At 28.2% G+C, this 26,658-nt stretch overlaps 1 protein-coding gene across 6 annotated transcripts in view; it reads left to right on the top strand.

The window, feature by feature from the left end:
• LOC107166433 (discoidin domain-containing receptor tyrosine kinase B-like) overlaps positions 1 to 22,303 on the top strand; it is a 199,843-nt gene extending 177,540 nt beyond the window's left edge. For all 6 annotated transcript variants that reach the window (XM_089219550.1, XM_089219552.1, XM_089219548.1 and 3 more), the window contains 9 exons: positions 4,906 to 5,113; positions 9,700 to 9,801; positions 10,747 to 11,187; positions 12,378 to 12,652; positions 14,861 to 15,234; positions 17,518 to 17,610; positions 17,750 to 17,891; positions 18,941 to 19,090; positions 20,992 to 22,303. In XM_089219550.1, the coding sequence (XP_089075676.1) occupies positions 4,906 to 5,113; positions 9,700 to 9,801; positions 10,747 to 11,187; positions 12,378 to 12,652; positions 14,861 to 15,234; positions 17,518 to 17,610; positions 17,750 to 17,891; positions 18,941 to 19,090; positions 20,992 to 21,171 (1,965 nt within the window). In that variant the 3' untranslated portion in view covers positions 21,172 to 22,303. The remainder of the gene's footprint in view (positions 1 to 4,905; positions 5,114 to 9,699; positions 9,802 to 10,746; positions 11,188 to 12,377; positions 12,653 to 14,860; positions 15,235 to 17,517; positions 17,611 to 17,749; positions 17,892 to 18,940; positions 19,091 to 20,991) is intronic.
• The last annotated feature ends 4,355 nt before the right edge of the window (positions 22,304 to 26,658 follow it).

Here is a 26,658-nt window from a genome sequence, read left to right as displayed (position 1 = left end):
CCTTAGGTTTCTGCCATGGCTGGGTGGGGGCAGCGGCATCTCTTTCATGGACAGCATGAACTGCCCGAAAGCTATGCTGCCCATGACCGGGATTCGAACCGGCGACGATGCGCGTCGCAACCGACGCCTTAATCCACCCAGCCACTACACCTCTAAACATATTATTTAATTATAATTTATAAGTAACTACTATTTATATAAATACAATACACATTATTGTGACGTAGTGTGGCGTGATGGTATGTTCAAGTGCGGAAACGCTCTGAGTGTACGTACCATTTTTTTTTTCCGTTAGTATCGAGAACCGGAGGAGGAACCAGCCGATGTTGTTAGCTCCCAGATGGGTAACCACCCGGGTTTTAACATCAAACCCTTGACACTCAAACAAAATCGTGTACTAAATCAACCGTTATTCCCTACAAACAGCTAATGGCCATAGGTTCCGGGCTTTTCATCAATACAAATATATAATTTATTGTAACTCAACCAAAAATATACATACAAATATAACTTTAACTCACTCAGAGTGAAATTAATTAAGCTATATTTTTCAGGTAAATATTTTAAATATTTAATTCAATATTATATCGTATAAGCCATTCCCCGATTTTAAAACAGAGTAGACATTTAAAATAAATTATCCTTGTGTGATGACATGGTAGAACTATAGTATAGATCACGAGTGGCCAACTTGTGGCTCCCAAAAAAAAAAAACTAAACAAAATTTACTTACTAACGAAAAAATACGATAAAATTATAAAAATTATAAAATTTATTCATAAACATTTTGACTCTTGATATAATTTTATTTATTTATGTTGATCGTGGACGTATTTATGTTGGCCACCCTTGGTATAGATACTAGTTAGCCGTATATTATGTTAGGTTCTTGTTACGTTATATTTGTCATAATTTACTGAGATATTTATAATTTCTTAGTTTTTAGTAAAGTATAATAACTTGTATAACAATTCAATAATTATATAGTTGTATAACATGAATTACGCACACCATAATTAATCAAAACATACAATGCATACAGTTCGTATCATATAAAATAAGATGCTAAAATTATTTTAAATTATTATAGCATTAACTGCCATTTAATAAAACAAAAATTGAAAAATTTACCTAAAAAATGAAAAACAATGAAACGTCTACAGACACAATAACTAAAAGCAAGAGTAATTAGAATGTTGATTTTTTAAATATTTATAATTTTATAATCACTATGGATTATAACTTAAAAAATATTTAAATAAATTTGATAAAATATTTTTAAAAAAAAAGTTTAGACACATTTAATAGGTATATGCACTCATTATCCAATTTTAATTTGGAGTGTTTACTGGAGCACTGTATGTATACATAGTTAATTTATTTGACTATCGATTTACACGAATATATCATTGAACAGTTATCTAAAGTATTTGAGTAAAAGTCTAATTCAGATACTTTTTAAGCACTCAAATACGTACTTTTATTACTTTTAAAAATATACTTAGGCAAAGTATTTTTAATACTTTCTTAAATTATCTGTATTTAAATTCAAATAATAATTTTCAAATACTTGTTCGTTTTAGTTTAAAAATTTTCTATTTTTATTTTTATTTTATTCACGGAAAACAAATAATAATTTGTTCGTGGTGAATTATAGGCGAACAAAAATTCTAAAACTTTGACGAAAAAAAAAATCAAATGAGTATATTTTTATAGTTACACCAAATGATACGGTCAGGGTTTATAATTAATAAAAATATATTCATAAAAAAATTAAAAGTTTCTATTTATACAATTTAAAGTATTTGCTTTTATACTCGAATACTTTTTTACTACATGAGCATTAATAATATACATTTTAAATACTTTTTTTTAAATATTAAATTCCTATCTGCATATTTTGTATTTGAATACTTTTAAAAAGTATCTTCTATAAGATTGCCAATGAGTGTAAAATAGTATTAAGAGTATGATTTAGTATTAACGTTTCATAATTTTAGATAACCAATTTATTTTTATTTTATTGTCTTTTCCCAGATTTCCACCCCACTCATAAACTTCCACCCCTCGGAGTTTCGGTTTATTTAATATCTTTATATACGCTATTAGTATAAAACAATTTTTTTTGTTTAATGAAAAATGTTTATCAATTACGTTTGATGTCTGAACTAGTGTATATTAAATATATGTGTGTGTGTGTGTGTGTGTGCGTGTGTGTGCGTGTATGTGTAACAACGGTATGGGGTGCTAAAATAGGGTCCACGAAACTCCATTTAATGGACGGTTTGGTTTTTTTTGGTTTTGACAAAAATTTATAGCCTCGCGGTAGGTAAGACCTTTTAAGGCCTGACCGCGTAATGCCAGTGACAGATTTATGAAACGTATATGTTTCATTTACTCCAGAAATATAATAACAATAATAAACGGTTACTAGGCAAATAAAACATACCTTGCACGACGTAATATCCGATGTGTTATGCTTATCTCAAAGATATGGCACCAACCTTTTACTACGTGATACCGCGACCCGCGACTTATTGAATATTATATGTGAACACAATCGATGCATTAAACAATATCATCTATTTATAATAACCGTGTATTTTATTTTAGTATGTTATAAAACTTTGTATAATAGGTACAACATAACAACGTAAGATGTAACAATCAAAATAACAATTCATTAAAATATTCATAATTTTATGTCTTAGCCCTAATTTCAATGACATATTATACTAATTAATGAAACGTTAAAATGAATTTAACTAATGAATCTTATAAACTTTGAATTTTATAAATGTTGAATAATTGATTTTATTTCACAAAACCAAATCGAACAATTTCTTGTAGCATACACTAAAACCGTGTAAAATGTTTTGAAAGGTTTAGGAATTAGGGGTTATATACGCAGATTACACGTTATTGTAGTCATCAGTGTTGCGGAAAATTTTCATATAGGTACTTACTTCTTGAAATAACTTAAATTTATAAACCTAATCCGACATTAAGGACTGTACCTACTATAAAACAGAGGTATTTACCGTAACCCTTTATGTAGTAATTATATAGTATAGGCCAACAATAATGTATATTTAAACACATTTTAAATAAAGAGAAACATAACGTTAAGTTGTGTTCAGATATTATCTACGTTTTTATAACACAATGTCACGAATAGGAAATTGCCCTTCAGTGATGAATATTATTTCAATGTCATATGTTATATCCATTATGTTTTTAACAATATGTATATTCCAATCAAAAGCAATAAAATAGTATTGTAAATTATTTGAAAAAACAATTCAAACAAAATTCTAATACCGAATTCGATCATCAAATAGATAAAATAATTATTTAATATATATATATATATATTTTTTGAATTTTCTATTTTTTAACATTGTTCGCCCAAATTAAATATAATATTGTATCCAAATTAAAATACATTTTGTTATAAATATTAACTTACATATTATGTTTGTGCTGGTTGCGTGTTTATATGATTTTATATTATACTTTAGTTAATAATTTTAACTTTTATATGGATTTTGGACAGTCGTACGTTCCTATTTGATTACATTATAGATATAACTGATAGACAATCATCTTTAATTTCTTGTAATAATATTAATTACCAATACATCCATTGCCATAAAATATAATATTGTAATCAAAACCGACACGAACAGATACGCATCATACATGATATATAAAATATTGTGTAAATGCATATTTCGAAATAAATGTGTGCAAAAATGAACTTGATCCATATCATAATAATGAATACAACAATTTAATAATAACTAATAATAAATAATATTAAATTTAAAAAAAAAAATTTATTTTCATAATATGGTTTTCAAATACACTATTTAGCATCAAGGACACTATAATTATTTAGAATAATTTTACATTCGACACTATTCTATTTTTGTATAACTTTACTTTAAGTAAAAAGAAATTGCGTAGCATATCCTTAAAAATATTAGTATCTGTAATTTTTTTATTAGTTAGTTAGATTTCATTTAGATTACTCGAAAAAAAAATAGTTATTTGAATGCCTTTTGTCTATAATGTGTGCGTACAGAAAGAGATGATAAACAGTCTGCTGATATCCTCATGAATACCATGGTTTTCTACTCATCATAATCTCTTGGTCGCTGAATAAAAGACATAAAAAATATTTTTATTTGTTAATATATAGAACTGCATGTGTCATAATTCATATTCATAATAATTTTAGTATACAAGGAAAATATTTATTTTTTAATAATTATTTTAATATAAATGTTGTAAAAACATCAAATGTAGATAATATTATATACATTTTATATCATTGATTTATTTATGTAAATGTGAACGACGCATTGGCCAACATTTTTAACTGTCACAATAATTAGTTCGTTCTATCATTCCATGTAATTTATTTTTACAACATAATTTTAATGACAACAATTTGGTATTTAGTGGTAGAGTGGTGCGAAGTATATAGAAAAGGGTACTTAATGTAAAATGGCTTTAGGCGATACAGTATAAATTCGCTTCTGAAATAAATATTTAAATAAGCATAATTTAATTATTACTTTTCTCGTACAGTAGCGTAGCTGTTATTACTAAAATAATAAATCTACTTTCTATGGAAATTTTTCCTGCAACTTTTTAATATCTGTTGAGTCAATAAAAACAATTTTGCAAATTATTTCATCCCAATATAATTGTTAAAATCGAATAATTATTTACTGTCCATTTTTCGATATTATGTTATTTTGTAGTCAGTATCTTATCTTATCTCATTTTATATTATGTTTGTCTTCCATACCTATAGTTATAATTTTTTTTTTTATAAGATATCTTTTTATTTACCTAGCTGTACTATGACTTACATTTTTTTTTCAATCCCACAAGGTTTTTTCAAAAGCGAGGGTACAGTTCAGCGTGGGAGGAGTACACTATCACGGACGATCGGTTTGGTATACATACATGCCGGATACTGTGTTAGAAAATGCCAGAGATGTTGACATACAGTTACATAATCACGTTGGCAAGTACGTGAAAATCCAACTTTACTTCTACAGCAAATGGATAATGATCAGCGAAGTGAAGTTTGATTCCGGTGAGAACTCCATAAATTATAATTTATTTTTATATAATAAAATTCTAAGCTATGTGACAATCTAATTAAGAACACCGAACGCACAGTGCATGTTTTTTACACAAATTGTCCTTAAATAAAATGCATAATATTTTTCTACGCGTCTCAATTAGTAAAATAATTAATTATGGTTACACGGAGCCTTGAATAGGCAATTTAGCTACATAACGGTTGTGTACACGTTTCCGGTATTAATTGTTGTATTTTCTTAACCTGCCTGCGCAGATAAAATGAATGTATAAATAAACAATTATTTGTATTTTAATAACAAGCATGTCATTTTCACTCTCAACCTCCTCATGCTCCTAAACCACTAAACCTGCGTTTATAGGTTAAACAGTTAATTGTATAATAATTGCATATTATAGAAAAGTATTATTGGTTGTTGTTTTTGATATTAGCAGTATTCGACTAGATGTATAGTTATATACAAGCATTTTTTTTTAAATATTTCGACGTGTTACGGATGATATAATTATATAGGTACACAGGTACAATATTATTTTTATTTTTTATGTACTATACAAGTATTTTGTATCAAAAATATTATCCTTCAATAGTGAGTTTCTTATAATCCATTGTCTGCATGTGTTGAAAATCACACAAATCGTTAATGCAAATAACAATTTTTAAACATGGTGATAGTTCAGGTAGTTTTATCATTTTACACTAAAACCATTATTTCCTATATTTTAAATACACAATAATTTCGTTTATTGAATGATTTTTTTTTTAATTATAATTATTTATGACTAAGCGTTAAAGGTTTACATGAAAAAAATAAACACAAATTTTATAAGGTTCACCTTGCCGCTCGCTTTTCATATATTATGGAATAAATGAATACTTTTCAAAATAACGAGTTTTTAATGTTGATACAATCGACGTGTAATTGTATGGACGCATTTACAGTGCTTAAACGGTGTATTATGTTAATGACAATTAGAACTTTAACTATGTAGAACAAATGTAAATCAAACCCAGGCACAACTGCACGTGACGTTAATATACGATCAAATAGAGCCCAATACAATATTATCATTACATTCTTAATACCATATGACAGACAACTGGCGTCTGCAAGTTGACGTCTTTGAATAATATCGTGAACGCTGGCACGGAATCTTCGTCGAATACGTATGGGTATGGCGTACAGATGGAGAACTTAGTTATTTTAACCATTTCCAATTAGGATTCGGATAATAAATTAAAATATGTTTTTGATGATTGAGATTAAGTTTCAGAATTTAAGAAGTTGAAAAATTAAGCACTGGTTAAAACCCTTTTTTAATAGAGACATTGTCTTAAAACGAAAAACTTCATAAATCCACATAACGTTTTTTTAAACAGAAAATACCTAAAATATATAATTATATTTTTTATTTTGAATTCAAACTTCAAGAATACCAGAATATAGGTATATTTTAAATATAACTTACTCAAATTAACCTTTAATATAATAATCACTTATGTTATTAATTATTAGTAAACGATTTTTATGATTTTAATTACATTGAAATAAATAAAAAATAAACTCGAATTGTGCATGTATACCTATTATTTTAATCGCATATTATAAAATGTCACAAAAGATTAACAAATCGTTTCGTATTTCAATTTCAATATGTAGTGCTAGACTGAATAATAGTGCAATATTGCTCACAATTTGTGGTCAAAATGTATATTTTTTTAAACCCTCAACAGACGTTTACAAACTGAAACATAGATTTATTTTTCACTCAAATAATTCGTCATTAAAAATGTAGAACTTCAAACCAATAATATAATTATTTTTATTTAACCCCTTCTAAGTTGCATTCATATTATACTACAGTTATATTGTACAAATGGTGTATTATCTTATCTATGTAAGCTTATAATCATGAAATTTATAACGTCGTTTGTCAACATGTATAAAAAGTTTCATTCTGCGTGCCATATTCGAAACCACGCCGGCCAAAAGATGAGTTTACTTGAAATAAGACAATAATTTGCATTTTTGTACACATTTTCAATACAAAGTAATGCACGAATAATAATAAAGATGCGTATGCAACAATGCAACACTAATCTCAATATTAACAAAGTAAAATCGACGACTGTATTAATTTGAAAACGCATTATAATTTATGTATTATTGAGTAAACACACTTAAAGTAACAAAGCACGTTATTATAAATTTAATGTAATCATCATTTTATTAATAAAAAATAAAACCTTTGTGCAACAAAGATTCATTCTGTGTACAATATCCATACGTAAATATTTGCCCTGAGATTTAATATCCTTTCATTCGAACGTATAATAACGTCATAATATAGAGATTAATTGTGCATATATATAACAAAATATTTTATTAAACATTGTGTAATTCATTGATATTTTTGAGTAATGAGGGTATTTGTTTTCTATTTTTATTAATTATAACAACTACAATTAATTACGTCATTTTTATCTGGTAAAATGATAAATGAGCTCGAAAATAAATACAATTGGTATTGAATATCAGAATATAATATCCAAGTATGACACTAATTGACAAAATAATATACGAAACGGTTTTTAATAATGATTCAAATTGTTAAATCAAACGGATATAGGTAGTGAATGTCATCACATATACATTTAAACGTTATAGGAATCAAAATAGTTTAACAATGATAAAATAATTAGCATTATTATTATCAATGATAATTATAAGTGTTTGTTAAAAATAAAAAATAGACCATTTTTCTCTAGACTTTTATGGAACACAAGCGATCAAAGTCGCCACTAAATATGACTGTATAACGGTATACTATATTATATTTTTCACCAGCGGCATATACATAATACAACCAGCAGCAGCTGCAGCAGTAATGGTTAACAGTCACAATATTCCGAAACCTTGACAGTTGAGAGACTTCACACGAGCGCGACACACGGAGGTGCGGTGGGCAAGTTTAAGTCTTCCGTCTCCGACGGGGCAGGCACGGCGCTCGCATTTAGGTTTAAGCGGTTTCATAAAATACATATATTATAGTACGCAATAATATACATGTACGTTGTATATGCACGCCACCACCGCAGTTTCGAAAAAGTTTGCGACTTTTTTTCTTTTATTATCATTTTGTCTTTCTCTCAGCGCACATCCGTCCCACCCGGCGCCGACTCGCGCACGCACACACAATACGTACGAAAGCTGAATCATTTATTCGACCGCTGAGCACCATACACATACACATAACATACCTTACATATGTGTGTGTGTGTATAAGTTATGACCGAGTACCGGGTATACCTCTCTCGTTCTTTATAAGCGGGTTATTTATGGGGCGGGGATTATGCGAAAGTATATATAGGAACTCGTCTTATGAAGCTATTTATTTCCGGCACAGCGGACTTGGTTTTATTTAAATGCAGGCTCCCACATCCCCTACCATCCATATTGCCACTGCTTACTCCTAAAGACCGCAAAAAACCGCAAGCGACGACTTGGTGGCAGGCAGCGACTGTATATAATATGAGTGTAACGTTACCTATAGATTATAGGTACCTAAGCGATTTTTACTATTTATATCAATAATAGCGTTATGATATGCATAATTCCTGATGCCCCAACGAAGGAACTACCAATGAATAGAATACGCGTAAGCTCAACTAGGTCAAGATAGTAGCTGTGTAGGTAAGATACGAGACTAAATTACTCGTAACTTAGTTTAATAATTTTGGAATTTGATATTTGTTTTCATTATCATAATCATTACAACTACTTTTCGCTCGTATAAAATGTAAAAAACATCGTAAAGCAACTAAAAAAAAATTTTTAAATAATTTAATTATCTAACCAAGACGCATTAAAATTAAGACTTAATCGAGGTCATTATTCGTTGACCGTTTTTCCATACAATTTACTGTTTATTAAAAGTTAATTACTTTTTCGTCGGTCTTTTTTTTTTAATTTGATTTTTTGCACTACAGCTACTCTTGAACAGTCTCAGTTTAATACTATCACCAAAATTTAATACACAGCCCCAACAATATAGAGAGTTGTTCGTAAACCATTTCAGTGATTATATAACTGTATTTAACTTTAGTATAATACACAATGCAAACTAAATCACATGCACCATGCGCGATAACGCGTACTAATTTCTCGATGACTGCATAATATGCATTAGGTATATGGTTTTTGTTCATCATGCGTGCGATGTAATTCATAGTACCTATATTCAGCAACGAGTGTCAATATTTTTTTCATACAAATCGTTCGTCAACAAATCCACAACCGTCGTACGCATATACACACAAAGGCAGGTCGTGTGCATGTAATTTATTACCTTATGTATACATTATTTGATATGATAGAGCGAGAAGAGAGATATAAAAAGAAATGGGGATCTCATCTCTGGGATGGTACGCAATAATTTACAGAGTGTCCGTCGCGTTTACTCGTACGCATAAATCGCCACAAATCGCATTCGCGTTTCGGATTGAATATTGTACGAGTTTTTAGTGGAATTTATTTCTCAGCTCTCGGTTTTTTTAGTATTATTTTTTTTTTTCAGAACCATTGGCTCAGAACGTGACGGTAGACGCGGACGCACCATTCGAGGACGAGCAGCTGGTTGGGGGAGCGGTGGATCCGCCTTGGGACTCGCCTGACACCAGTAAGTGTTTTTAATATATTCATGTGGCCGTTGTTGTTTTATTTTTTTTATTCGATTTACCCTGGGTGGGGTGGTAAAGGTAAGGATAGAAGTGGATTGGGTGGCATCATTTATTAACGAGGTGCGATCCCTGAAGAGACGACTGACTCCAATATTTGGACTGGGAACGAAGCTATATGGTACATTTATATTGTATATAAGAATACCTACTGTAGAAGCTGTACAGTCTTCGTCAAATTGTATTATTTATTTTTATTAATTTTTCCCTCTATACCCTTAAAAGCACACCAGCCATCTAACGGTTATACGGTATGGAAGGAGGTTCATAATATACTACTTAACCACTTATTTTTTCCCAAAGGACCTATTATTTTGATTTAGAGAAATACAATATTTTGCGGAAGTCTGTAAGTTAGCACCAAGAATGTACGAGTATATCTATTTTGTCAATCAAGCCTCGGTCCGATAGAGTAGTTTAATTGAATTCTGGTTTAAAAACGCAAATTTTTTTAAATTTGAAAATAATATTATTTCATATGTGTGTTAACAGAATAAATAAAAAATAAAAATGTAGGTATTCTTTTGCACTTTTGACCAAATTGAACATTTATTCGATTTTGACTGAAAGTGACCTGAGGGCGATTCGCAATTTTCAAACACAAATCCTATTTGAACTAAACCTTTTTAATCAGAGTGCAATTAGACTAATTCAAGTACACTTCTATACTTTACCCCGGGCTGGGGACGAGCGAGATGCTATTGACAGATGGCTCCATTGTATTCATAAAATCCTATGCCTAGATGTAAACTATTCGTATGTCATCCCCGTGGAAGATTACATTTCCTGCATGCATAAGGGATGAACATTATTTTTCTTACTTCAGTAAAATGCATAGATACCTATAGCCGAATTATTCACTAAGTAAAACACGTCCATGTTAACAGCTGCTCACAAGGAAAAAGATGACAGGACCGGAGGAGGGCTGGTGGAAGTGCTCATCGGCGTGCTGACGGCCGCCACACTCATCTTGCTTGGGATTTGTGCCATTGTATTAGCTTTGAGCCGACGTAAAAAACATCAGACAATCAGTACATCAATATTTAAAAAGCCGTTTGGTGTAGCCATCAACATGAAAGACATATTCATGAACCTGTCTCCACACAACAACAACACTACTGGCATTAGCAACAACAACAATAACAACCATAATCACGGTTTGGGAATCGGAGGTGGTAACCGGCACATCACTGAGAACCCATTGGTGATCGATGAACAGATGCACAGTGACAGTTTCGCGTCGGATCCTTACGACAAATCACAACACGTCGTTTACGAAACGCCGCTGTTGGCCCGCAAAGACTACGAGACGATTCGCAGTAGTAAAGGTATATAGCGATAGTATTCAATTTAAACATAGTAGTATACGCACCTAACCTATAGGAAAATTAGCTCATTTTCTTGGTAAATTTTTGAACAGAATTATATATTATATTATATTGAAATTCACTTCTGGTCATTAAAATGAAAAGGGAGAAAAAATAAAAAAATATTGCCCCAATACTGAGTCATGAATCTAAAAATGTTTAATTTAAACATAAAATCTTACAAATCGAAAAAATTACCTCTCATAATAATAAAATAATATTTACAGTTATTGAACAAATGATTTGTATTTCAAGCGATTTGTATCTCCATTTTACAAAAAAAAAAATAAGCTATCGTTAACTGTTTCCGTAGTATCCGATTGTTGTTTATAATGTATTTTTCCCAAAATAAGTATATGAGAACAATACAGTTTGCTCAGCAGCGAATGCAGTATTATAATTAATCACATACGTGATCTTAAATCATCACACGTCATTATTATTTTATACAATATATAATATATAAAACAATATTTCAAGGAAATATATACATTATACACTGATACACGTACCTACCTGTTACTGCGCGTTAAACTTTTGAATTAAACAAAGCCATTCGTATTTTGGAAACAATACAATAATTAATTCTTACCGAGTATATCTCTCTCGTTCGTTTGTTATGTATAGATAAATCGACAGATAAATAAAGTGTAAAACCACATAAACTACTGTATCGTACATTCGTGCTCTTAAAGACGATTATAATTGGTACGTGGAATAAACAAATTTGAATCAAAACACAACTGCTTGGGCTTACATGAGTCCCAATTGGTCTACAAAATGCTACAATTGGTCTACAGGTATTCAAAATGACGAGGTTGCGCATAAAAACATAGTGACCAAATTTATTTTCATAGATCCACAAAAAGATGGAATACAACTCCAAACAAAAGAAATCATTAACCATAAATAATTTTTAAAAAAAATTAACCTATCCTAACTTAATTCATTTTAAGAACCACGTAAGTCCCTCCTACCACCCGTTCACGTGAACGAATAAAAATATCATGTTATTAGACAAATATCTAGTGGAAATTTGGTAAACATTTGGCCTACTCGTTTATTGCAAGTTGTGCTCATCGCTAGAAAAAAAAAACTTGAGTAATGTAGGTATGTACCACCTAAACCAACGATGCGTGTTTCGGTTGCAGACGCGAGAAGCACGATTTCCGCAAAGGAGTTTTGTCGCAGCGATTCAGAACGCGGATCTTTAAGCAGTCTGGAGGTCGACGTCCGGGCTGCCGAATATTCAACTAGAGACAGCGTCACTTCGTTACACTACCGAAGCCTGCAGAGCCAACCTCCACCGCCACCGGTGCCCATTCAGATTGACACCCCGGTTCGGCCCAAACACCTCCAGTGCAACACCACCGACATACAGCCTACCAGAAAAAGGTTTCACACGGCACCCCGCGAAAAGCATAGAGTAAGTTGACTTAACTCACCTACAGAACCATTACCGTGGTAAATATATGCATAGGTCATCCGTTGAAATTCAAATGTATTTTTTTTAATGAATTAAGTTCGTATTTTATTATTGTTTTTTTTTTCGTATCATATCTGTTCAGAAATCGTACCACCGTTTCAGAGATAATTATAATATTATATATCATTCTTCGGTACGAGTATGTAACATTAGGTTTGTTAAAAAAAAAAAAGTTAAATATCATTACTATTTGATTGAACATCCACAATATAATATTAATATCCTTATATAGTAGTTAATTCTATGCGTATATAATATATGACAAAGGTCAAAGAAAAACATTGATATTGTATATACCTATTACCTAATCTATAGTCATACCTTCATAATCATTAATATCCATTTGTTATGAAATAATATATAAAGTTATATTTTTCGTAGAAAAAACATCCCCATTCAATAATAATGAAACAATTTATGTTTAGTAATAGATGCCTGCCTATTATATTATCAAAATAACGGATTAAAATCAAACAATAAATTATAAAACGATAAAAAGGTATTTGATGATGGAATGAAAATTGAATCTCTAGTAATTTTCGAACAGGCATGTCCTTAAACAAACTAATAACATTTAGCTAGGTACCTCAAAACATTACCTTTCTACATTTAATAATGTTTACCAATAGGAATTTACAATTTTTTAGATGATTAATACTTCAGAACTAATTATTGAACAGTGAAACAATTTTAATTTTATAGAAAAAAAACTAACATAAATAAATAATAAACATTTATATTATATGGCTGATCAATATCTATTTTACATATATCATGATGGTTTTCATTCAATGTAATTAGTTTACACCGATGAAGTTAAATTATTCTGGTATTACCCACACCTACAGCATAATATTATAATATATAGGAATTTTATACGTTATGTGATAATAATAATATTATATCATAAAGGTAGGTATTATGTTGTATAAGCAGTACTATAGCTTTTAGGGATTAATATCATGGAACAATTAATTATTGATAGTTGGGAATTTCGTTGAACTCTAGATCATATTTTAATATGATGTTTGTTGTATTGCCTATACAAAATGAAAAAGTACCAGTTTGTTTTAGACAGCACAAATATTTATTTTTATTTTATAAAACTTAATTCAACTCACCCTCCGTCATATGTAAAGAAACTATAATGTAATATAGAAACTGATTTTAAATCCAAATTTTAATTCGCAATCTGTCACTTAAAATATAGTAAGTAAATGATAATTAATCGAATGAAAATACTGTGTTTACTATCTCGACCATCACTACCATTGGTTATTCATTTTATCGTTTTATATATATTACACACAGGCACGTAAAATGATTTGCGTTCGATATTAGTTATAATCTTGTTGTGTGGATATAGTAATAATATTACATATAAAATATAATATAATACCAATATGATGAATTTTGTGCAGGTATTGTAAAATATTTGTAAAATATATTGAGTGCATACATATAATACGGAATTATTCACATTTTCAACTATATTATAAACCTTTAAGCATTATGTTTGTGATATATGTTATATATTATGTATCTACTCATCATTTGAGTTAGTTATTGTTGTTTAAATCAAATACTTATAGTATGTTTGGTAGGTTTTTCATATTTTTATCTAAATATTTATAAAAACAATCGTTAACCATAATACGATGAGTTTATAAAAAATAATATACAAATACGGCTTATTATGTTTCGTTATATTATTATTATATTTTATACGAGTAAATTGACGTCAAAATATTTGTTGAATCTTTATTATATGTGTATGTAAACTAAAAAAAAATATTTGGTTGGAGCTAAGACGATACAAATGATATTCCATCTATAAAATTTGAACAATTATAAAATACATTTTGTTTTTTATATGATTTTGTTCCATCAAGATGATGTATTCCTTGATGATTTTGCTTAATATTTAAAGTTTTATCTTTACCATTAAATATGTATGTGTAGTTATTATTGTCATTAATGTGTGTTCTGATTGTATAGTCCATTTAATATTATTTTTTCTTTCTATTCAAATTAAGATTTAGCCATTCGTGAATTTTAGCTACTTAGATTTGAGTTATCTACTTACATATCTATACTCTACACTCTACAGTCTACATAGACATATATACAATGTACGGACATTTTCAGATGGCTCCCCCTTCGGTGTCATGGAACATTAGTCCCAGCATGGGCCAAGTATACAAATGCAGGGAAGCGGACATTGTACAGATACCGCGGTACTGTTTGAACGTGGTTAGCAAGCTGGGTAGTTCACACCTTGGAGAGGTGGCTGTATGTGAGACGACAATAGACGTTCGCTTGACGGATAACGGTCGCGTGGCGGCAAAGACTTGCAATTCCGACTCTACCAGGGAAGTCAAGTTCCTGTGCAGCCTACTCGATCCAAATTTAGTGCGCGTATTTGGCGTGTGCACAAACGAATCACCACCGTGGTTGATCACCGAATACCCGGCCGAACTTGGAGACTTAGTCATAGTGTTGAGGACGCACTCTGCGCTCACGTAAGTCGATGTTCTTCTTGGTACTTAGTTAAATGTTAAATAAATCACATAAAATAATTAGTAAGAAATAAACGCATATAAGGATTTGAAAAATATGCTAAATTTTAAAATGTATTGTTTACCATATTTTAAAATTTTAATGATAATTAAAATGTAGAAAATATAAAATATCCCATTAGACATAGGTAGTAGATAGGTACATAATAAAATACCTATAAATTCAAGACATTTATCAATATAATATAAAAATAACAAATTTTGAATGTGTGTTATTATTCAATTGCTGATAGTATGCTGTTTCAGCTATATAATATATTTTAATACTTACATCAAACATTACTAGTTCAAAAATGCAAACAGTTTCATTTCGGAAAAAATAACTGCTATATGTTATATGTTGTTATTTAAATAAAAATACTTATTTTTCTAAAAATGCATATTTACGAATTTTTTTTTTGTTATATTTGTCTAAAATCTAAATTTGATTAAAATTTAAATTGAGAAATCAATAGATAATATTAGTCTTATAATATTAATTTAATAGAATTATATAATTAATCTAATTTAATTTATACTTTTTGGCTTCTTAGCTATCAATATTCAACGATGATTCATTTAAAAAACGAATTATCTATATTCACTACATAATATATTAAATTCTTAATATAATATATTTAAGCAAATGTTTTTTATTATTTTAAATCGTATGGTTTTGTTATAGTGTTATCTATATACCATATAGTCTACTTTTATCTTTTTCCGTCATTTATAATTCGTTTTCTAAAATATATTTTAATCTAACTTTAAATTTTAAAGTAAACTTAAGTAGTTGGAAATTTGAATTTATCTTGCATAATAGTTGTTTCATATTCCTCAAGTTAGTGAAAATAATATTATACATTACATATTTTATGTATCAAATAAAAACTTAACACAAATATTTTATGATTTATAAATGAACAATTTTTGTAATTTTTGAATTATCTTTTACGTATCATCACTATCAAATCAAAACCAATCATTAGTGCAAAAAAAAGTTCGTTGGTCCTACTTCATGAACATATTCCAAAGCTCTTTATTAGTATAGACAGTGTATTTTATGGGATCTAAAAATTTAAATTTAGCATGCATCTGAGAAACCCTTGAAAAACAGCCCTTAATTATTCTATAATATTATTATATTATTAATTAGCACTTCACATGTACACCAATCATTACGTAAAAACAGTTTAATTTTATCTCCATTTATAATATATAGAAAAAATACAGACTGCTGTAAAAAGCATGATTCGTTTTTGGTCTCGTATAAAATCCCATTGCTCCGAGCAATTTTTGTACCATGGCAATTATTTTTAAATTTAAACTTTGATTTGTTGACTTAAAATTTTTCAAACCCATCTTTTTTACTAAATTATACATGTTTAATAGTTTTTTATCCCCGACAACGCCTAAAGAACTGTTCCGTGTTTTTCCCATGGTACAACAGTAAAATGCATCACATTTTTTATTTAGTTTCGTGTTTAAATCTTTAAACAATTTTAAATCACGAAAGTTGAACGTATTTTGTTTCTTAAACTATATTGAAAACGTATATCAATTTTTTTTCGTTTTGTATATAATATATTTCTTCTAGTGTATTTCTTTAATGTTTTAAAATTAATCCAAAAGTAAGCCTAAAAGTACACTACTATACTTTATGATAGATTGATGTTTAAATTATAGTGGTATGTTTCTTAATTACTAACACATATTATTAGTATCACAAAATTATTATTATTTTATTTTTAACTTACTGTAATTTAGTTTTCAAAAATTGTTTACCTTTTTAAAATTAGATAATAGTCATGATATGTATTCCTAAAATGTTGCACTTATAACATTAAAATAGATGTGCCCAAAATAACTCGTATTTGGTACTCACATGTAATTATAATAGAATCAGATGACATTGGTATATTCTCTAAAGAGTCTAATGAGTCTAATGAATTTAGTGATAAATTTACCGGATGCTCAACATTATCGTAATTATTAAAGAACATGTTGAAAATATATTTAGACTTTGGCATTTTCGATGAGTTCTATAGACTAGAAACCAAATATTGAAATAGGTATCGTATTAAAACACATTTTTTCACCGAAATATATCATCGATTATTGTAACTCAAATTCGTTACCATTGAATAGTTTAAAACTGCAGTAACTAGTATAAACAATTGGATTCTTGGCAACAGTTTTAGATAAAAAATTTAATTATCACATTCTGAAATGAGCTTATTGCTATAGGTATACGACGCTAATGTTCATGGCTACTCAAATCACATCGGCCATGAAGTATCTGGAATCTAAGAACGTGGTGCACAAAGATTTGGCGGCAAGGTAAACTGAAGTCATTTTTTCCAAACCTTCTAAAATATTGTTATCATGCTTAAAAATCATACATGATATTGATATTTATTTATGAACTTGTGACTGCAATTCGTTTAATGTATATTGTTTTTTTTCACCTGGAAAATAGAAACTGCCTGGTTTCAAGAGGCTATTCAATCAAAGTAGCCGACGTGGCTGTATGCAATCCGGCTTACAAAAAAGACTATAGCGAAATCGGAAACAGACCTCCGGCACCGATTCGATGGCTTCCTTGGGAAAGCATACTACTGGTAATATTATAATAAACAATAATATTTAATTGATATTATAAATCTGTATAGAATATTAACATGCTTTATAAAATATGTTACAATTACTGTTATAATTCATTTTTAATCTCTAAACACTTGTAACAAAAATTGTATAATAATTTATATTGATAAATGTAGTATCAATAAAATATATACGTATATACGTAATACATGCATATATACATGTATAAAACCTATACTTGCAGTGTTCCAATACCTAAAAAATACTCTAAAGTGTATTATATTGTTAATTGTTATATAAGCATACTTATGTTATGTCTACCTATATATGTCCTTATTCTTATTATAATTTATACATTATATCAAATATAAACTATAGTGTATAATTATTAGATGTACAACTGTATTAATTGGCCAATCATCGGGACGCCTAATGTTCTTTACTATTCTAAAAATAAAAATATATTATACATAAGTATTATTCAGTCACGAATATTCTTTAACAAAGATTTCACGAGCAATTTTTTCGAATTATATAAACACATAACTATAGCCTTTAGACCATTTTCTTGTGGGAAGCCAGTGCTCCATAGAATATTGTTTTTCTAATCCTAGCACCTATTTGTTTTAAATTTAAAAAAAAACACATCATGGTAAAATCTAAAAAAATATATGAATACAAATTTAATTTAATCCTACAGTTCATTGCACTTTTGATTTTTTTGCACTTCTATAGTGAATTCGAATAATTAAATAATAGCATATAATTAGTAATTAGTAATTAGTACTAATTACATTACATTACATAAATTTTTCAATAAAATTGTTCTTACTTATTTTGAAATAATATTAAAAATAGCTATACTATTCCCACTAAAGTGATTCTTTTTAAAAAAGAATTATTATCATTTATTTTTTTTTTTTGAAGAAGAAGAAAGTGTAAGGTCTCGGATAGATGGTTGGATGTTATCGAGCAACACCCATGTCTATATCCGAGTCTAGTTAAATAATACAATTGTGAGAATAATTATTAATTCCATACCTATATACTTTATTTATTTAAATAGGATCGATACACATGTCCAAGCACAGTGTGGTCTTTCGCCGTAACAATATGGGAACTGTTAAGTATGGCAAGAGATAAACCATTCCCACACCTCACCAATGAGCAAGTCATACACAACGCTGAGCAGATGTACTACGGAGGCGAGCTACAAGTGAGTCTAAACTGGTGACTTAATAAATTGCATATTATCCCTATTCCCTAAGCCATTAACATACAACACTTTATTATGTTATTACATAAATATACACAAATTATAAAAAAATGTTACCATTACTTATATTATTATAATAGCAAGTACAAAATATACTCAGAACACTGCCAAGGCCACATTCGAATTCTGATATTTTGAGAACTATAAAATATAGGTACCTACCTCAAGTACATTTCATAAATCTTTTTAATTTTTTATTTACTACCCTGTGGCGAAAAAAATTCTGTTTACTACTTTTTTTTTTTGCTAAGTACATCAAAGAATTTTAAAAATCAGATTGTGAATATCATCCTAGCTGTATAGTTCTTTTTATCTTATCTTCAAACAAATGTCAAAACATATATTCAGTATTTACTAAAATTACAATATACATGTTTAGGACACTAAACCTCTGAAAAAAATTCCTGGAAACGGTCTTGTGTATAACGTACACTTCAATAATTATCCTTTTCGTATTATAATTGGTAGAATTACAAAAAAAAAGTTTGCAGAAAAAAAATATTGTAAATTAATTACCATAAGTCCATTTCAGTACTTTATCGAAGCGTTTGGAATGTAAATAAACTCTTACTTATTCACCGTTACGTCTCCTTTGTATTTTGGTATAAAATATAACTACATAAGGCATTCTAATCCAATTTTAGTGTTGTATTTTCTATTTTATTATATAAGATTCAATTTATTACGACGAGAATGTGAGAATGTTCGTGGCACATTGACATTCCCTTCATTTATTTCGTTTAATATACCTTTATTATATTAGCCTGTGTTTTACGCGGTCGTGTTTCACCCGAAACTTGGAGGGCCGGAACATGCCGTGTAGGAAGGGAGCTACACTATAATAATGATAACCAGTGCAAAGGTCCCAGTTTTAAAAATAAAAAAATATTAGGATGTTGATTGTGTACAATGTTTAGTTATTATCTATGATTATTATATTGTGATTGTTATTATTATTATTCACCTACACGTTAACGGCATACAAGCTATACACTCAACAACCTAACTAAATATTTTTCTAAACTAAAAAGGTTTCTGTTGAATTCAAAAGTTAAATAAAGTTACTGGAATGAGTGTGTTTAAATTTTAAAACAATGATAAATCATTTTATTTGAAAAAAAAAACAGAGCTTGGCTCACTCTAGGTAATTTAATATATTATACTAATATTAAATAATGACAAGCGTTACCACGGATTAAAATGTCAAGTCTTAATAATACTCAAAACTTCACACATTATATTAGAAAAATCCAATACCTAATCGTGAATATTTCATAAGAAAAATAAATCTCTAATAAATATATAAAACAAAATTGATTCAAAATGATAAATATTACTCGAGTTATTAAAATTTCATCATATTATGCTCATATTATAGAAAAATTTATGACTATCTTCCATAGACCATAATTATGTTTTGGGAGGTACGTAGGTATTATTGTTTATTATTTTAATAAATAAACAATTTCCAAAATGACACAACGTCTTTACAACTTAAATTTCTAGATGGATAAAAATTAGTTCACCCAATATATTTTTTATAAATAACTAATTGCATATTGTATTTAATACATTAAGTTTTTTTTTTTTTTTGCTTTTCAATAATACAATAAAATCGTGATAACTTTGTTTTTAATATTAAATGTTGACTCATCACTATCGTGACGGCTCTGTCAGATTTTTTTGATACACAATATTACTGAATAAAATGAATAATATAATTCTATCAGTAGGTAATCATTATTACAACTTACTGCAGAATATAGAACGCAGTGCGATATAATATAACTTAGTATTATTTATTTTCTGATAGTTAAATTATCAAATAACTTGTTTTTCAGGTGCTATTACCCAAACCTAATCTGTGCCCCACCGAGATTTACGAGCTCATGTGTCAATGTTGGAAGCGCGATCAAAATCTAAGGCCTACATTCAAACAACTTTACCATTTTCTGAAACGCAATCACACAACGTACTCGTGCGAGATTGACAAGCAACTGCACAACATTTCACCGATATAATAAATTTTATTATTAGATTATAATGTAAATCATAATGATGTATTATTTATTATTATTTATATTATTACTATTATTGTTTGTAATCATTTGTAATATTTGTATAGGAATTATTAGCGTATTGAAATTTGCATGTGTATTATGTATATACGTGTATACATACACGTGTATATATATATTATGTGTGATTAATGTACATTTTCTTGTTGAACCTATTTTCTTTACCCGCTCTGTTCAAAAAAATTCTCTCGATCTGTAGTATTCAACGACGTATTATGATACCTACATAGGTTAACCGTATATAAAGTGAGAACAGGGTTTTGCTTCGTCTACTACTTTGTGATAAAAACTTTTTTGAAAAATCACATTTTTTTCTAACTCCACAACCGGCTGAGACCGCCGGACAAACGCTTCGCGACAATTTATTTCCATAAACTATTTCATATCGTGTATTTTTCTAATTCGTGTATACTTTTATACAAATAAATATATATACCTATATTATGTAATTAATATTTATATTATGTTGTATAATCGAAAATGTTGTTAGCTAGACAATCAATGCGGTAGGGTATACTCGTATAATATATTATATGATATATATTATGTTATGTTGGAGTGGATTGTAATTTCGATGTCATATTTGTAAAATATTATATTAAAAACGTTTTATTATAATAGGCCTAATTACTTCGATAGGGTCTAATTATTTAGGCTTAATATTAATTATGTAACAATAAATTGTATTATATAGTAATTATTAGTATTATAATATATTACCTATACATAGTATGTTAATACATAAGATCTGCTTATGACGTGCAATAATGAACATTAGGTATATATACACTATTGTTTAGTTGATATTAAATATTATAATGTTCTTTTTTTTTTTAATTCGTTAGTTAATGTAATTAAAACGATCTGTAAACAACATGTTTCTCTGTGAGTATTTATTTTTTTTTTATGTTTTATAGTAAAAATATACATCTATTATATTTTTGTTTATATACATCTCTAAGACGCTACTTTTGTGTCTCCGAAAAGAAATTTGAGACAACGTTATCCCAAAATACAATAAAACAATATGATAAATAATTAGCTGTAAATGCTATATCATTGAGAAAAAAATTAATTTTTTCGTAATTAATAATTTAAACGTTCTTACAAATATCGAATAACGTTATTTAGGTTTTCGGATACAGATATAATAGTATTGATAATTATATGGTATTTTTTTTGTATTGCGAGCCTTCAAAATTAAGTGCAATTCCAAAATGTCATGTTGTTAAACACAAAAACAAAAAAACTAGAAAACATTAAAATATTAAAATTCTATACAGCGCCCACAAATGAGGTACGGCAAATGCAAAACGTTCTATTTCCAAAGTTATCAAAATTGAGTTATACATCAATAATAGGCATAAATAATAATGATCTCAATTCTCAGTCATCTATAAGAATAAATATACGCGATATTATTTTATAATTAAAATATAATATTTATTGTTAGTTTGTTACTTGTTATATATTATGTAAGGTACCTAGTGTAAATAGTGTAGATAGTGTAGATAATATATAATATTATAGATTATTATTATTAATACTTATTAAAATAATTGACTTACCGGGGGACATTTTTTTAAATTTTTTTTTAATAAAGGTAGAAAAACTTATAAGGAATCTTGGATTAAATTTTCAAATCAAAGAATTGAAAAGGAACATTTTTATGAATTTCTATCTAAGATAATACCTATTTGAACATTGCTGTAATTTTTACGTATTCAGTCAAAATTTGAACTTTAAACGTTTATACGCTTATAAAAAAAATCGCACCTATACTAGTTGCGCCGAGAGAGTGCAAGTCGGCGGCGAACAAAACTCGTCGTAGTTCGCGCATTGACGGCGTACGACCAGTCCACTTGGTGAGAGAAATTAGAACTCGAAACTGCGGACTGCGGAGTGACTTCATTTGGATGCGCGGCCGACTTGCACTCTCTCGGCGCAATTAGTATATTATGTATTTTTAATATTTTTCAATTGCTATTGAAACAATATGTTGAAAGCCTTATATTAAATTTTGAAGCTTTTTGACCCAACCACTACAATTTTATTGACATTAATAGAAAAAAAACTAAAAAAGTTGAAAAATTAAAATGTCAGTAAAAACAGCTCAAAACTAATCAAAATATTTTGAAAATGTTTGAAAAAATGTTTATATAAACATTCAGTGAAAATTTCAAGTATCTACGGTCATTTGTTTTAGAGTTACACCAAAATAATAAAATCGCTAAATGAAAAATTTAGTGAAAATCCAATGTTGTAAAAATTTAAATTTCAAACGCTCATAAAAATTTAATTTGAACTTCTGGTGGACATTTTTTTGTGATAAAGATTGACAAACTTGTAAGGAATCTTGTATTACATTTTCAAATCTTAGATCTGAAAAGAAAATTTTTTATGAATTTCTAGCTTAAAATAATTTGCGAATTTTTGTGATTTTTACGTATTTTGTCAAAATCCAAACTTTGAATGCTTTAAAAAAAAAAAAAATTGTGATTATTTATTTCCATTTTTTTCAACTGCTATCGTTAAGAGCCCCGTATTAAATGTTCAAGCTCTTCTACCCAACAAATACATTTTATCGATATTAATTTAAAAAATAATAATAATGATCGAAAATTGCTTATGCCTATAAATAATTCAACTTAGTCGAAATTTTCTGAAAATTGCATGGTGGATAGAATATACTTACAAAAACATTCGGTGAAAATGTTTTAAAGTTACATCAAAAACAAAAATCGATCTTGTCGAAAATTGATTGTGCGTAAAAATTCTCGTTTTACCTATACTTTATTTTTAATGTCACCCCTATATGTTGCTATAGAGTGGCTCACGCATACATTTAATTTAAATTTCTGCAAATTAAATATATTTTGTTTATTTAAGTGGTAGACTTTGGTTATAGACAGCTAGACAGGTAAAAAAATAGTTAGCTTTTATATTATGATTGGTATTGGTAATAACTTATAATGTTCTGTATTGTATTAACTATATTTTATCATTTAAGCAAATACACTATATAGCCATTAAACATTATATACATTACATTATGTGTAACTACATTTGAGTAACAACTATTAAAATTATAACGTGGGTTTATACGTATTTTCATAGGTATTCATTCTGGTTGGTTGTACGATAATATGCCAAGTGAGATATAAAATTTGTTTCATAGAATTAGGTTCACTCAAATTCTCTATTGATTTTACCGAAATTCTTTTACGGAATAGATTAAAATAAAATGGGTGTTATTTAGCGTTATCATTTTCCGTGAAATACAAATTGTACTTAGGTATTATATTATACAAGTCAATTTTAAATTTTTATCATCTATTTTAAAGTTACATAGGTAGGTGTCTGTATTTGTTAGTGCGATTTACCTAGGTATAGGCTATACCTAATACCTATGTATAATGTACAGCGGTTTATAATAAATTATATTGGACGCGCACCAAATATTGACATTTAATGCTGAACAGTGAACATATTAAAAATGTTAATATTTACCCTATTTAACCTATAATACACATTAACACGTTGGTGTATTACGTGCGTGATGCCGGGTGTGATTTTGAAAACACTAAACAAACTGCAGTATGACAAGCGACCGTGTAGGTTATAGAACCCGATTAGAGGCTACAATAACATAGTCATATTATAATATTATATACTAGAAATAACATACCTACACCATCAAGTCTATAATCGATCCTACTCACAGAAGTTTACATGTAACAATGGTTAGGTAGATTTATATAATATAATAATATATTATATACAACTCCGGTCTCCGGGCTCCGTGGCATTGTACAACTCTCGCGTGTGATCAATCACAACAAATTATCAACAAAATTTAAATTTCAAAGTATAGGGAGGACGTGTAGCCTTGTGCCCTTGTGTAGTATAATACATTACATATACAAGGTGTTTCAGAAAGATTCGACAAAAAAAAAAAATTAAGCTAATTAAACGTATGACGAAAAAATTGTTAATATGAAGAGTATAAATAATTTAAGAAATATACTCATTATATTAGCAAATTTTCAAAAATCATATTTTTTAAAAAGTTATTACGTTCCAAATTAATTTAACAAAAAAAAATATTTAATTTAAAAAAAAAATCTAACAAATAAACCAGTTGATTTAGATAAATCTTTTTTTCATCAAAATTGTTCTTGTAATCAGATTCACAAATAGGCTATTTTGAATTTATCCAAACAATTTTTTATCAATTTTTAAGTTTTTTATTTTCAGCATAGAAAATAAAAAATTATACTAAAAATGTAGTGCAAGTGTCTATAATGAATTATATACAAAAAAATAAATACTTTATAATATTGAATACAATAAAAATTATTCCATAATATGTCAGAAAATCGTGAGACACTCTGTATGCCCGTGTCAAACGCATATAAAAGGTAGGTAGGTAGTAGGTACTCAACGATGACGTAAAAAATATTTAACCTTTTAATTTAACTTTATTATACTGTCATTGGCATGTGGTAAATATATTTTAGATATATTTTATTATACATATAAACCTAACTACCTATGTTAAGTAGGTAGGTAAATAAAAAAAAATTGGACATTGTCACATTCACTATAGTTAAATAGTTAATATTTTAATCTTTAAGTGCCCGGTGCCAGTTCAGAAATAAGTACTAACAATTTTTAAATTAAATTTTATTTATTAGTTTCCATCTTACTATAATTACCTACCATCAAGTTTCCATTAATCTACTGTTCAATACATATTTCTGGAATATTTATCAAAAAAAAAAAAAAAAAAAAAAATGACTTTACAAGAAAAATACTCAGCCTCTCTGGCCCTGTAGATTTTGAAAAACTATTTTTGTCTTAAAGAATAAGAATTCCTATTTCTTACATATGCCTCATTAGTCATTAAATTCAGATTTTTTACATTAGTTCAAATAATGGTAAATTGGTAAACAATAATTTGTAAAAAAAAAAAGGTTAAAATATTCTCTTATTTTTAAAGACGATAACTATGGGTATTATAAAAGTTTGAAATTAAAATATTAAAAAACGGAGTTCAATGTGCCCTGTAGATATAGATTATTAGGTAGGTTAGCCTACCCGTCCTACCCTCTATTAGTTTATTGTCAAATTTAAATCATATTCATTGAACCATTGAAGTATATACTGTTAATACATTTTATAGTATTCTCATCAATACAATTTAGTTATGGCACAATGTGTAGGTAATGATGGATGTTGATAAACATCACAAACGATCATAATAATAATATAATTTATTTAAATAATAAAATTCAGTTTAATATTTTTGATTTGTTAATAAGACCACAGAATAATAAATAATAATTATTCTATTAATAATAGTTATTCTGTGATAGATAGTGATATTAGTGATAAGAATAATTGATAATTGTCGGAAGGCTTACTTTA

Source organism: Diuraphis noxia, unplaced genomic scaffold (genome assembly GCF_037042655.1).
Source record: "Diuraphis noxia isolate RWA-SAM2 unplaced genomic scaffold, SU_Dnox_SAM2 contig0002, whole genome shotgun sequence".
Lineage (NCBI taxonomy): Eukaryota > Metazoa > Arthropoda > Insecta > Hemiptera > Aphididae > Diuraphis > Diuraphis noxia.
The sequence above is the reverse complement of the archived record's forward strand: the minus strand, read 5'-3'. Positions and strand labels throughout refer to the sequence as shown.